At 34.8% G+C, this 14349-nt stretch overlaps 1 protein-coding gene and 1 non-coding gene across 3 annotated transcripts; one reads left to right on the top strand and one right to left on the bottom strand.

The window, feature by feature from the left end:
- Positions 1–4279: 4279 nt before the first annotated feature.
- LOC115980111 (probable tyrosine-protein phosphatase DSP4) lies at positions 4280–6471 on the top strand. Of its 2 annotated transcripts, XM_031102387.1 has the most exons (4): positions 4301–4865; positions 4957–5050; positions 5911–6111; positions 6185–6471. In XM_031102387.1, exons 1-3 carry the CDS (start codon positions 4561–4563, stop codon positions 5986–5988), a joined length of 477 nt encoding a protein of 158 aa, XP_030958247.1. In that variant the 5' UTR covers positions 4301–4560; the 3' UTR covers positions 5989–6111; positions 6185–6471. The 2 variants fall into 2 exon arrangements, with proteins under 2 accessions (XP_030958246.1, XP_030958247.1); XM_031102386.1 differs by lacking the exon at positions 5911–6111 and having other exon boundaries at positions 4280–4865.
- A 908-nt stretch (positions 6472–7379) lies between these two features.
- LOC115983039 lies at positions 7380–7510 on the bottom strand. The gene has a single exon (XR_004089844.1). It is a non-coding gene; the product is annotated as a small nucleolar RNA snoR111 (small nucleolar RNA).
- Between the last annotated feature and the right edge of the window lie 6839 nt (positions 7511–14349).

Here is a 14349-nt window from a genome sequence, read left to right as displayed (position 1 = left end):
ATTGGGGTGGAACTATGTAGGCCCCCAAAATTTTGAATTTTTTTTTTAATATATATAATTATTTTAATGTTTTCAAAATTTGGTCTACAAAAAAAGAGTTGGCCTTTCCAAATATTTGAATTAATCCAATGATGCTCTTAAAAAATAGTTAGTTTAATAGTTATAGAAATATAACTTTATTTTTCACAATTTTATTTTTTATTATAAAATGTGCTTTTATATCTGTTAAATATTTGATAAAGTTTAGCATCAAACATGTTTGAATCTATTTTTTTTCAACCCGTTAAATAGCAATTAACAAGTTACTGACTGATTAAAAAAAAATCTTGTCACTAAAACTACACAAGAAGGTTGTGTTTGACATCAGTTTATAAACATAGTTCTCAGAATCGAACCGGACCGGACCGGAAGGTCAGATCATGAAAACCGAGAATCAGGATGAAATTCGGTTTTTTAAGCATAAAGAATCAGGCATATGTGACAATTCCGTGAACCCCTAAAACCAAGGTTGGACCGCATGAACCGGTGGCAAGAACCGTGTAGTCCAACGTCTTAGCAATTTTTTTTTTTTTATTTTATAAAAACAACTTAATACAATTTTATTCTACTTAATTAAATTATCCATCTCTTACAAGGAATATAAAAAATTATAATTAAAATCCTCCAAAGATATTCAACTTAACTTCAAAAATTAATCATAAATTTTAATATTTTCATGGTTATTATTTTATTTTATTAATTTTCTTATTTAATTATTAAATATATGCTTGAAAATCATTAAATTTCCCTCACATATATAGATATATTAGTCAATTTTGCTAGTTTTATAAATTTAATATCTATATTTAGGCTTTAATTAATTATTAAATTAATTATGACGTCATCACGGTTTGACCTCGGTTCGATCTCAAAAACCTTGAACCTCTCCCTTTTACGGTTCAATGAACGGACCGGGTCTGAAAACCTTGCTTATAAACTCAGATTTTAGCTTTTAACTTATGTATAGCTTTTTAAAACCTCACATTTTCCCACTTTTTCAAATTTTTTTCAAGATTCAAGTATACTCTTACACACTTTCAGCTAAAATTTTTCAGCAAAAAGCTAAATAAGTTGTTCCCAAACGGACACAAAATTTCTCTTTAATTGCCACATACTGAATTAGAGTAAGATAACTTCAAATATGTTCAGAGCTTAACTTATTCCTCTAAGTTTTGGATCATTCATGTTTTTCAAAATTTCATTAGTTCAATTAAAAGATTTTTTTTTATTTACTTTAGTATAAATTTTGATAATTTGTATTGAAAATGAAACTTTTTAAGAATTTCACTATGAAAATAGTAAAAATTAATTTTATTTTATGAATGATCGCCATCAAACATAAGTTTGATCGAAAATACTAAGCTTTTTTTTTTTGGTTGGGTGTGTATATATATATAACAAATCAAATAAAAAAATGTGTGTGTGTATATATATATATGTATATATAATAAAAAAGAGTGTGTATATATGTGTGGAGAATTACCTTGATAAATATATTAGTACCACAACTTGGTCCCCAAACAAAAATTTCTACCACCACCTTGATCCAAAAAAATATAAAATAAATAATAACAGATATTAGATTTTCGACAGAGAGAGTCAAATAACGTATCCTTAGCCTCCCCCAATAATTTAATAGCCTTTTAGAAAGTTCACATTATGCGTGACAGCAGATTCTTACAACGGGAGAGGCTCACCTCCAGTTTGAATATCTCCAGTTTTCTCCCATTTTTAAGTAGATGAGTGACACGTGAAAAAATAAAACATCTAATGGCCTTAAAAAAGACATGCCAACCATAGTTTTTTTTTTTCTTTCCAATTTCCAACATCACGTTATGCTCTCTCTCTCTCTCTCTCTCTCTCTCTCTCTCTCCAATATCACCACCAACAAAGCATAGGAATTTGCCGGAGACAAAAAGTCATAAGCACAAAACAAATAGATCCAGGCGCCTCAATGGTGGAGATTCGCCGTGGCCATTGTTGGAGAACGACGCATTGAAGCAGCGGCTAAGGGCGACGACGAGTGGATCGGAGGTCAGAAAATTCGGGCGACGCGTGAAGTGGAACATGGGGACCAGATTCCTGGGTTTTGCATATCGGAGGTTGGTTAAGGGATCTATGGTGTTGGTTTTGTGAAGGGAATTATGAAAACTCATAGATCTTATGGAAGGCTCGGATTGCTCATGGTTTTGTACTTGCAACGGCTGTCACTTTTAATGGTGGCAAGGCAACGACAGAGACTTGGCATCAACAGCGACTTGGTGGCTTCATGGGTCACAGTGGTGGATTTGTGTTGCCGGTGACTGTGTGATTTGTTGTGAAGGAGAGAGGAAAGAAAAAATTGAGAAAGTGATGGTTTTTATTTCTAACCGTTGGATTTTTATTTTCCCACATGTCACTCATCTACTTGAAAATGGGAGAAAACTGGAGATATTTAAACAGAAGGGGAGCCTCTCCCTCTTACAACAATAAGAACAAAGTAGGGGTGTGCAGAAAACCCACCGACCCACCAAACCCGATCCAACCCAACCCGACCCACCGGGTTGGGTCGGTTTTTAAGGCTTGGTGGGTTGGGTTGGGTTACAAAAAAAAATTTTATGGCGGGTCGGGTTGGGTTTGGGTCATAAAATTACAAACCCGCCAAACCCAACCTGACCCACCCATATTTAATATATATTTAAAATATATTTTATATTTAATAATTTTTTTAAATCAATTGTATATATTTAATAAATAAATATATATATATTATATTTAATAATTAAAAAAAAAATTGTAGAGCAGCATTTCCTCAGTTCTTCCTACTAATACTAATTTAATATATATATATATATAATATATTATATAATTAATAAAATTTGTAAATAGCTAATTCTTCCTATCCTATATAAAAGCCAATTAGTTTACACAAATCCTAATAAATTACTATTATTGTTTAGTCATTAGTGTTGTTTGCCTTTAAGAAATTACATTGATACTAATCTTTAGGATTTTTTAATATATTAGTGTATATACATTTTTTTTCTACTCAATTTAATAATAATAATCATAAAAATTTGTCAAACCCATGGGTTCAACCCGACCCAACCCGACCCATGTGGGTTGGGTTGGGTTGGGTTGAACTTATATGACGGGTTGGGTTGGGTTGAAATATTTTTGACCCACCATGGTGGGTTGGGTCAAAAAATCCCCTCAACCCGACTCATGCACACCCCTAGAACAAAGTCATTGTACACGTAAGCATAATAAAAGCATATTGTGGATTTGTGAGTCTGTGACACGTCTTGACTTAAAAATACAGCCAAACTATGAGGCATGGTGCTTGTGCCTCCTAGTGAATACAATATAATACTGCCAAATAAGAGGCACGTTGCTAGTGCTTCCTAGTGACAGAATACTGCCAAAATGAGAAACATGAATCATCACGCTTCTGCCTCTCAATGCTCCCAAGAAAACTCAATTGGTCCACACACACACACACAAAAAAACATGGTAGGGTATTATTTTATACATAAACTTGGGGTTCTTTATATCAATTTGCTGGGTTTAGAAGTACAATTTGTGAGATCTATGTAATTCAAAAATCTCCCCCTCTAAAGAAGAACTACCATAAAATTGTTACCTCACAAATTTGAAAAATATAGGTCAACGAATCTCCCCAAATGTTGGAAAAAGATCTTATTTATTTATCTTAAAATCAAAAAATATCATTTTCACTTTAACTTTTGAATAAATTAAACTTTGGATTAACTCAAAAAAAATCTTTAAAAGATTTTGATTGACACTTCTTCTCGATTACTCACTCCATAAAATTCTTTAATAATTAGTAATAACTACCGGTAAGAACAGAATTTTAATATCTTACATATTTTACAAAACATCCATGTACACTTTTTGTCGTATATTTGACGCATGAACATATAAAAATCAACCGACGCAAACAAGCAAACAACCTCAACCAAAAAAAGAAAAAAAAAAGTACAACATCTTAATCATCCTATGTGTATCCCTCTCCTCTCATGTTTGGCACATGCAAATGTAGAATCAACCGAAGCAATCAAAGGGCACAAAGTGTTTTCCCAACTTTCGAATTCCTAACAAATTTTTTTTTAGATATTAGAATTCCTAACAAATTGAGTTTGACATTTATGGCACCAAATTCCCAGTCAAACCTCAAAACCCAATAAAAAACACACAATTGTCTTATTTTCATTGGTAATTTTTTTTCATTTTTCATTTACTTCCCCAAGTATAACTGCCAGCTTAGTCTCCTTCCTCACGAGAAACCCCACTCGAACTTTCCTTACTCTCCACGTTTCAATTTGCTTATAAATACTAAATCTCAAAAAACCCATCATTTCTGCGAAGATAAAAGAAAGAAACACACAGATCCCAAATTATTCCATACCCCACGATTCTCTCTTGTATATACTAAAAATTCCTCTGAGATTCCCTTACTTTACAGTACTTTTTTTTTTTTTTTTTCTCTCTCACTCTTTCAAAATTTTTGGCGCGAAATCAATGGTGATTGAGAGCTTGGGAGGAGGAGGAGGAGAAGGAGAAGCGCGCCCCGTGATGATCGAGCCGCCGCCGCCGTCGTCGATGATGTTTTCATCCGGCCCCGCCGTCTGTAACTCTCACGCTCCGGCGCCTCCTTCTCCTAGGACTCCTCCGTTGACCGGAGACGATGATTCCGACGGAGACGGATTGGAACTGCTGATTCCGCCGCTGAATTTCTCGATGGTCGATTATGGCATCTTCCGGTCCGGTTTCCCCGATGACGCTAATTTCGGCTTCTTGAAATCCCTAGGCCTCCGTTCCGTTATGTAAGTAAAAGTCTAAAAAAAACGTTTCGTGATTTTTTTTTTTTTTTTTTGAATTGTTTGCTAAGATTTGATTTGATTTGATTTTGATTAGATCTTTGTGCACGGAGCCGTATCCTGAAGTGAGCAAGAAATTCTTGAAAGATAATAAGATTGAGCTGTTCACGTTCGAAATCGATGGTTGTAAGGTTCGGTTTTTCATAGTTGTTTTACTTTGTGTTTGTGATATCGTTGACTCTAATTTTCTGTTTAAATTTTAATTAGCTGAATTTTAAGTTTAGCATTTTTTTTAGTGTTAGTTACTTGTTTAATTATAATATAATTTATAATAAAGAATTAATAATGATATTAGTAAGGTAGTGACTGGCACGCTATTTTGTTGACCAAAAAATGGTATTTATTAACCAGGCATTACTTTAAAGGATTTATAAAAAATTTGGAACAGTACAATTTATCAATGAGTGGTAAAAAATTTCACAATTGTTAAAGATCATTCATAGTGTGATTGATGTTGCCCTCTTTATTTACTCATATAAGAAATGCAACTATGACGTGCTAATCTCTACTTTCGTAGGTGTTATTTGGGTCCCAATATACCTCATAAAGTTTTATTGGAGAAAAACTATTGGCTTCTTGACTTGATTAAAAATGTTTGTTTGTTATATTGTTTGACTTCGTTATGAAAAGTGGAAGTCTTGAGGTTCATTTTTTTTAAATGATTGATTTGTTTGTTTCATGAAATATGGTGTCATTGCTTGAAGTGTTTTTTGAAAGAAACTGAAGAATTTTTCATTGGTTAGATGAACTAAATCATAGAATTGAAAATTGTGGAAATCTGTTGAGGCTGTTGAAAAGATTGAATATGCTTTGGGGTTTTTGCTAATGTAACCAAATTTTGTGCAAGTTGCTTGATATGTACTAATAAATCCCCTTAAGAGGTTTGTAATGCTGGTTCTTCCTTTGAGCTAGTAATTATTGATAAGAAACTGTTAGTGTCAATGGAAGCTTTTTCTCACACACAGTATGTGATTTGTTAATACCATGGCAGGAGCCTTTTGTAAACATTCCTGAGGAAAAAATCCGCAATGCACTCAGAGTTGTTCTTGGTATAATCATTCACATTTAAATTTTTATGTCCAAATTATAGAATAACCTGCTCTTTTTACATTCTGGTAATGCACGTTTTATCTGCTCTGCCATGCCAGATGTGACTAAACACCCAGTCCTGATTCATTGCAAGAGAGGGAAGGTATCATATTGTGATTGATTTTGATTTTCTGTTTTTTTTCATTCAAACTCGTGCGATTATTCGGTTTGTGCAGCATCGCACTGGTTGTTTGGTTGGATGTTTAAGAAGATTGCAACGATGGTGCCTGTCGTCAGTTTTCGACGAGTACCAGAGGTTTGCTGCTGCTAAGGCCAGAGTGTCCGACCAAAGGTTCATAGAGTTGTTTGATCTTTCCAGCTTGAGGCAGTCCCCTACATCATTTTCATGTTCAAGGAGACACTAACATAGCAGCACAAAAGAGACATGGTTCAATGCCCAATCGTTTCATAAAGGGCCCCCATGTTGTGTGTTCTTCAAATAATTAGCTTTCTTTTTGAACTCTCTCAACTATCTTTTTTTTTTTTTTTGAGAAAAACTCTCTCAACTATCTTATATCTTGTGAATTACCTCCGTTTCCTAATTTATTAATGAAATAAGATAATATGTACAAATCTCTGTCGCTGTGTGTGAACATGAGCTATAAAGAGTTGTTTTTGTTGGGCATCTGCCCTTGTACGCAAATTGGACACAAGCTATATGAATTTTAATATGATTTTGACTTAGTTTATGAAGATCCCTAATGCATATGCCGAGATTAGATTCCATTCTCCATCTCCTAATGTTTCAAATATACCCTAAAATCTATAAAGAAGTGTATTTTCTCCCTCTTAAGATGCATATTTTATTTTATGGCTATAATTTTTCTCTATTCAGTGCATAAATTTATTTATGTAATCACTAATTAAATTATGAACATAAAGGAAATAGGATTTGTGTGGAGTGATCAGTTTTACTGACACATTCCACGTGTCAATTGGCCACTGGACTCAGGCCAGTTTTACTGGACACATTTCACACGTGCCAACTGGCCACTGGACCCAAGTGGCACCGAACATAAAACAGGTCAAAACTTCTTGGTTCATCTACAAACCATTCAAGAGCCTCTTTAAAGACAATTTCACAAGGCCGAAATTACACACAAAAAAAAAAAAAAAAAATTGCACTTTTATAAACATACTTTAAAAATAAATAAATAAATAAATTCATGTTAACCGAAAAGTAGATTGCCAAAGAGGGCATCAGTATCCACAGCTTTCCGCACGGATATGAGCTCTCCGATCGGTTCAAAGTGAAGAAATATAAATCTGTTTTTGTACATCATTTGCTCTCTTTGCAATTCATTCTCAAATCTCAAGATTCAACCAAAAGAAAAAAAAAAAATATATATATATATATATATAAATAAATAAATGTGGACAAGCAACAATCAGATCGCCAATCCATAAAATGACGACTGAAACGATATCTCGGCCGTTGATTTTGTTCTACCTCGGTGTTCTCCTCAACGCAGAGACATACAAACTGTCTCTCATTTCTTTTAAAACAGAACAGAGGCTTTTGATTCCGACTAAAATTAAGAACAAGAAAACAATGAAAAACCTTTATAAAAATTAAATAGACCCATTTGAAACCCTAACCCTAAAAACGAATTTGAAGCGAGAAAAGAAGATTGGCAGGGTTGTATAATTTTGAGAGCTTATATATATAGAGTGGCTGCTGACCTTTTCCTCCGTTTCCAGATCGTATCCTTATTTACCAACCCTAGCTACTTGTCATTGTTCAATTACGACAATGCCCTTACGCTACCACGATTGTAGGAATTTTTTTTTTTTTTTAAAAATAAAAAATAAAAATTGAAATCACACCTTTTTTTTTTTTGAAAGGAAATTAATTCCATGTTAAAACATAAAATAAAATTTAAACAAATAGTTACATTGAGTTTTAATATGTCCTTGAAAAGGATAAAATTTTAAAAATCAGTAAACATTTGTATATCTATGACATTCAAAATTCAAATTTCTCATCTCTTGTTGTAAATTTTTAATTATTGAATTTTTTTATAAAAAAAAGATAAAATTATTGTATTTCATTTTTCAAAGCAATCATGTATTTCAATTTAATTGAAAAATCTAAGATATTGTACATTTGTGCATACATAACTATTTCAAAGTTTGTTTATCAAAAAAATAAAAATAAAAAACTATTTCAAAGTTTTTCCATAAACCTAATTCCAAAAAATAAAAAGTTTTGCAATAATCCATATATCGTACAAGTGGTTTTAAAATAAATTCTATAATTTGAGACTTTTATGAATTAAACCTTATACTGTAGCTTTTTCTAACTTCAAAGAAAATCATTTTCAATTTAAACTCTATACTTTTTGGATTTGATTTAGGAGTTTGATTTTCACAATTAATTGAGGGTTTAAATTGATGCAATTTTAAAAGTCGAATGTTCAATGTGAAAATAATCAAGCTATAGGATTCATTTGTATCAATATTATTTTTTAAGGTTTAATTTGAAGCTGCCCTTGAAGTATTGAGTTTAAAATGTAACTTAATTTTTTTTGGCCCCAAAATACATGTGATTTGGAAAATTATTTTCAAGAATCTAGAGAGTACTAAATCAAAACTCATATTACACCAATTGTTAGCTCGTGGATGGTTTGCTAAAAATATTTAGGCATTAAATATATTTAATTAATAAAGAATTTTTTTCTTATGATAAAGTTTCAACCTATGACGTCCACTTTTAATAATTGTACTTTTATCATCAAACCAAGACACCAATCGGTTTTTGGTGTAAGTTGATTTGAACATTAAATCTCTTATTCAACTATCAGAGACTTTACCAATTGAGTTCATTGAAACCACAATAAAAAAAATTGTTTAGTGTAGTGGATCACTGGATTGCTTTATCTAAAAAACAATGAGTTATAAACTATGTAAGAGCTGAAAAATGGCCCCCAGACCCACTTAGAATAGTGGTACTAGGTATTTCTAGCCCAACACAATTAATTTATAAGAGAGTGGACTTGCTAAGTCAACTATAATGCTCTGTATGATCCAAGTATGAAATCAATGAAGTCATGACTCTTAATACGATGAAAAGAAGCGCAAAACAAGTATAAACTCTTCCTCAGGCTTGTCCGAGAATGCAATGTTCATATATTATTTGCTCAAATCTTGATACAAGTTGATAGGGGTGTGCATGGGTCGGGTTGGGTCGGGTTGAGGGAATTTTTTGACCCGACCCACCATGGTGGGTCAAAAAAAATTCGACCCAACCCAACCCATCACATAAGTCCAACCCAACCCAACCCAACCTGCGTGGGTCGGGTTGGGTCGGGTTGAACCCATGGGTTTGACAATTTTTTTTTATTATTAAATTGAGTAGAAAAAAATATAAATATTAATATATTAAAAAAACCTAAAGATTAGTATCAATGTAACTCCTCAAAGACTCAACACTAATGACTAAACAACAATAGTAATTTATTAGAATTTGTGTGAATTAATTGGCTTTTATATAGGATAGGAAGAATTTGTTATTTAAAAAAATTTATTAATTATATAATATTATATATATATATATATATAATTAGTATTAGTAGAAGGAATTGAGGAAATGCAAATTATTAAATATAACATATATATATATATAAATAAAAGTGCCCTACAATTGATTTTTTTTAAAAAAAAATTATTAAATATAAAATATATTTTAAATATATATTAAATATGGGTGGGTCGGGTCGGGTTTGGCGGGTTTGTAATTTTATGACCCAAACCCAACCCGACCCGCCATAATAATTTTTTTGATAACCCAACCCAACCCACCAAGCCTTAAAAACCGACCCAACCCGGTGGGTCGGGTCGGGTAAGGTTGGGTCGGGTCTGGCGGGTCGGTGGGTTTTCTGCACACCCCTACAAGTTGATACTCTCTTCCCTCTTGTTCAAGTTCTATCGTTCCAACCCCCTTTCTAAAGGGAGCCCCTTCCCTTATATAGTCCCTTCTAATGCATCTGAGCCCCCCACTTGTGCGTCTATGGGTAGTAATTGGGATGCTTGTCCTATTAGGACCTTGCTAGAAGTGGTAAAGAGTGTTGTGAGCTATGGAACTACTATTCAAGTGACTTTTCCTCATTAATGTGGTCAGCTAAGCTGGTGCAATGTATTAAATGCGGAGGTGATGGCTACCTTCCCCAGATATTTCCTCTCTTCTTTTCTTGCACATCTTTGATGTCTTCCACGGTGCTCTATCTTTTGGTGCAAGTGGTCAAATGAGGCAATCTCGAGGTGCATTCATTCCTCGGGCTCTTCAGACAATGGGTCTGTTCATTTTCCATCCTTAGACTGAGCCCATGGGGTCTAGATTGTGTTCGAATCCTTTCCTCCCACAAACTATAAATTAATATAGTCTAGCATTATTTTATAACTTAAAAAACTTAATATATATTATGATATATTGTGGAAAAGTATGAGCTTTCAAAAGCTTATATTACATCGTTAAAAGAAGCTAACAACTAATCAAAGTATTTCATTTTATACAAATATTAAAATATAAATATAAATATTTAATTTAACCACGCATGTGGAGCATGTATAGCATGCATTTTTCTTGCACATAATACTGGCATTCAAGTTTCTCAAAAAAAAAAAAAGGGTAAATTATAAAGTTGGTCCCTATCCTTTACACCATATCTCAATTTGGTTCCTAACCTTTCAATTGTGTCAATTTGGTCTCCAACCTTTTTACTGCTTTGTCAATTTAGTCCTTGCCGTTACTCTTTGGATGGAAAATTTTGATGTGTCAAACAAAATAATAAAAACTTACTTTTCATGCCATATCATTTGCCTACTATATTGCCACCTCAATTACTAAAAAAAAAAAAAAAAAAAAAAAAAAAAGGTAGTCAATTCTCAATTACCAAAAGCATATGTTTGAAATCGTGGCAGCTTAATTCCAAATTATCGTCTTCAACGAGATTTAGGAAGGAATCAAGTAAATTGTTTATTGCCTTAGAAACCTCTAATGAAGTTCTTAGTTCTTGTTCATTGAAGATACCTTCAAAAATCTTGATCAATTTGCCATAATAAATTATCATCCGTCGCCGTGCACCTTGTGGATCAATTAAACAAAGTACTGAGAAATAGTTTGCAATATTTGCTTTCCAGCTAATTCCATGATAACATATACAAGCTCATGGAATCCTTGAGCTGATAAATCTAAACTATAGGTGCCAAGTCAATGGAAAAATTTGAGTTTGATATGACATTAATTAAGTATTGTAATAAAGGAGGCTCAACCAATATCAACCACTTTCCCACTTTTGCTGTAACAATGGTGATTAACGAGAGAGAGAGAGAGAGAGAGAGAGAGAGAGAGAGAGAGAGAGAGAGAGAGAGATACATTTACATGAAAAATATTTTATTATTATTCCATTTGACACATTAGCTTTTTCCATCCAAAAGATAATAGCATGGATTAAATTAGCACAACACTAAAAAGACAAGGGACCAAATTAACACAATTAAAAAATTAATGACCAAATTGAGATATTGTGTAAAGAATAGAGACTAATTTTGCAATTTACCCAATATATATATATATATATATATATAGGCATTCAATTTTTACCCAATTCCTCTACTTATTAAATTTTCGTTCCATTTCAACTTTTTTTTTTATAACTGTAGGGTCACGTTTTTCAGCCCAGGCTCAAGATGTGGACCTTAGACCAGTGAGCCCGGTACAATGAATTTGTAGAGGGTGGGTTAAAGAGCTAGGTTTTAGTGTATGGACAACAGTTAACACGGTGTTCATCATGATCAAGCTGAGGTGAGCTGAGTTTACCAAAGAAGATTGGTCCTCGGCACGGTCCAAGGAGCTTTTTTTGGAGCCTCTGGTATGATAAGGGTTTCAGCCCCCCTTCTTGTCTCCTTCCACCCCCTTTTTATAGTAGTTTCCTTTCTCCTGAATTAGGTTCCCAGGGCAGGTACTTGTCTCATCAGCCCTTCCCTTCAGTTGTTGGGGGTGGTTGTAAAGGTAGAAAAACATGGTTATATCAGGCTCCAGGCACTGAATGCAATAATGGCAGCCTTTTTCTTAGACATTTCCCTTTTCTTCATTGTCCTTTTTTGTTTTAGTACTTTTCCTGTTTCGTGAAATGATCTGGAATGTCACTACCAGTAGCAGGTTGCTCCCTTTGTCCTCGGCTACATCCATGGCCGAGAAAGGTCCTTCCCATAGCCGAGGAGGGGCTTTTCCTTAGACTAGGCCCTTGGCCCAACGTAGACATTGACATGGGCTTCTCGGTCTTGTACCCCCTACAATAGCCCCTTAAATTCCTGCTGTCCAGCTCCTCGGACGGAGAGGAGGGTTTTGGTGACATCGGGCCTCTGTCATGGCTTGCCAATATTGTCATCCATCAATGCCAGAGCCTCTTTGCTTGTCCGAGGCACGTTCCTGGCTGTGAGACATTCTTTTAGTTTATCCAAGCCACGTTCCTGCCATTTCGATACACAAGGCGCGCTTTTATTAAAGTCTCTTCACGAGATGACGCAAATCTAACAGCTGAAGACTGCTTTGGAAATTGAGCGAGATTTATCTTGCTTGTAATTCCTTCTAAGAGATTTGGGCGAATTGATTGCCACCAGGTTCGCCCCCTATATAAGATACATGGGGGAGATCATTCTCCTTTATTCGCAGACCCCTGAGTTTTTTAGGCTTTTAACTCTCCAAATGTTCCCAAAGTCCCCACCAAGGTAGTGATTGAGATTTAGGGAGTGAAATGGTCAAGGATAAGGGTAAGGGTGAAGGAACCAAACCCTTTTCAGAAGCCACGGGTGTCTCCGAGGTTCAGAATGACATAGTTTAGGCAAGGGAGACAGAGGCCAAAGATATTTTTCCCCTTCGACTAGACAAGAAAGAAGTCTCCCTTCCTTCAGCCAAAATTCGAAGCAGGTGTAGGTCACATTAGATTTTTGGTGAGACAGAACTTCGATTTTCATCCGGCGCCGTATGTCACGCGTGTGCGGGTTTGGATTTCTCATCGCCGGCACCATCCATACTTGCTCGATTGCTGCTACAGCAATACTTGCTCGATTGCTGCTAAAGCAAGTATGTGGATTTGGCGTTCCTGCTTCTTCTTCTCTTCCACCACCGATGCCATCCATACTTGCTTGATTGCTGCTGGAGCAAGATTGAGGATTTATTGTTCCCGTGGACTGCTTTTTATAATTAGCTTCTGATATAGGCTTGTCTGAGCCCTTTTTATGTACACTATACTTCTTCTTTATCTAATAAAAAGACGATTTTATTTCATTTTGCGTACCTTTTCTTTTCTGCAATAATTATTTTACGAATGGGTGTGCTGGTGTCTTTTCTTTTGAATAGTACTTAGAACTGATGCCGTTGATGGTAGAGAATTGTCACCCTGAACTTATCAAAACTGACGGGTCTAACAATGCCGACTTTAAGTAAGTTAACAATATAAGACTAACTAGGAAAACATCCGGATGTTATGCATTGCGAATAAGGTGACCGCCCAAGGACGTGTAACCTAAAGTAAACAGTCTGAGGGGATCGACGTGTACTAGGGTTCACTTCCACGTTTACGATGATGTTTATAGCTTAAACTTGCTTTAGGCGTCCGATTCGAGGACCGAGGCATGATTGAATTTAGTTTAAACGCTTAGAAAGGTGACAGCGCGTGTTAGTTTCCACAAAGCAAGAGCTCTGAGGACCATGCAAGACCTTTGTTCTTTCTAGGACTTAGGTTTTTTTTTTTTTTTTTTTTCTCTGAGTAGCTAGTTTCCCATAGGTTTGAGTCCGAGGACCATGCAAGACCTTGGTTCTGTCTCGCACTTAGGTTCTTTTTTGAAGTAACTAGTTTTCCTATAGGCTTAAGTTCGAGGGCCATGGAATACCTTGGTTCTGTCTAGTACTTAGGTTCTTCTTTGAAGTAACTAATTTCCCCATAGGTTTGAGTCCGTGGACCATGCAAGACCTTGGTTCTGTCTAGCACTTAGGTTCTTCTTTGACGTAACTAGTTTCCCCATAGATTTGAGTCCGAGGACCATACAAGACCTTGGTTCTGTCTAGCACTTAGGTTCTTCTTTGACGTAACTAGTTTCCCCATAGGTTTGAGCCCGAGGACCATGCAAGACCTTGGTTCTATCCAGTACTTAGGTTTTCTTTGAAGTAACTAGTTTCTCCATAAGTTTGAGTTCGAGGACCATGCAAGACCTTGGTTCTGTCTAGCACTTAGGTTTTTCTTTGAAGTAACTAGTTTCCCTATAGGTTTGAGTTTGAGGACCATGCAAGACATTGGATCCATCTAGGACTTAGGTTCTTCTTTGAAGTAACTAGTTTCTC

This window comes from Quercus lobata, chromosome 3 (assembly GCF_001633185.2).
Source record: "Quercus lobata isolate SW786 chromosome 3, ValleyOak3.0 Primary Assembly, whole genome shotgun sequence".
Taxonomy (NCBI): domain Eukaryota; kingdom Viridiplantae; phylum Streptophyta; class Magnoliopsida; order Fagales; family Fagaceae; genus Quercus; species Quercus lobata.
This window is presented reverse-complemented; position numbering and strand designations above follow the sequence as displayed.

What these genes read in the sequence shown, in the direction of transcription:
- LOC115980111 (XM_031102386.1), top strand. Translation starts at nt 4,561, where the DNA reads ATGGTGATTGAGAGCTTGGGAGGAGGAGGAGGAGAAGGAGAAGCGCGC. An exon ending in CTAGGCCTCCGTTCCGTTAT is followed by an intron (nt 4,866 to 4,956) that starts GTAAGTAAAAGT and finishes GATTTTGATTAG; the next exon opens with ATCTTTGTGCACGGAGCCGT. An exon ending in TCGAAATCGATGGTTGTAAG is followed by an intron (nt 5,051 to 6,184) that starts GTTCGGTTTTTC and finishes CGGTTTGTGCAG; the next exon opens with CATCGCACTGGTTGTTTGGT.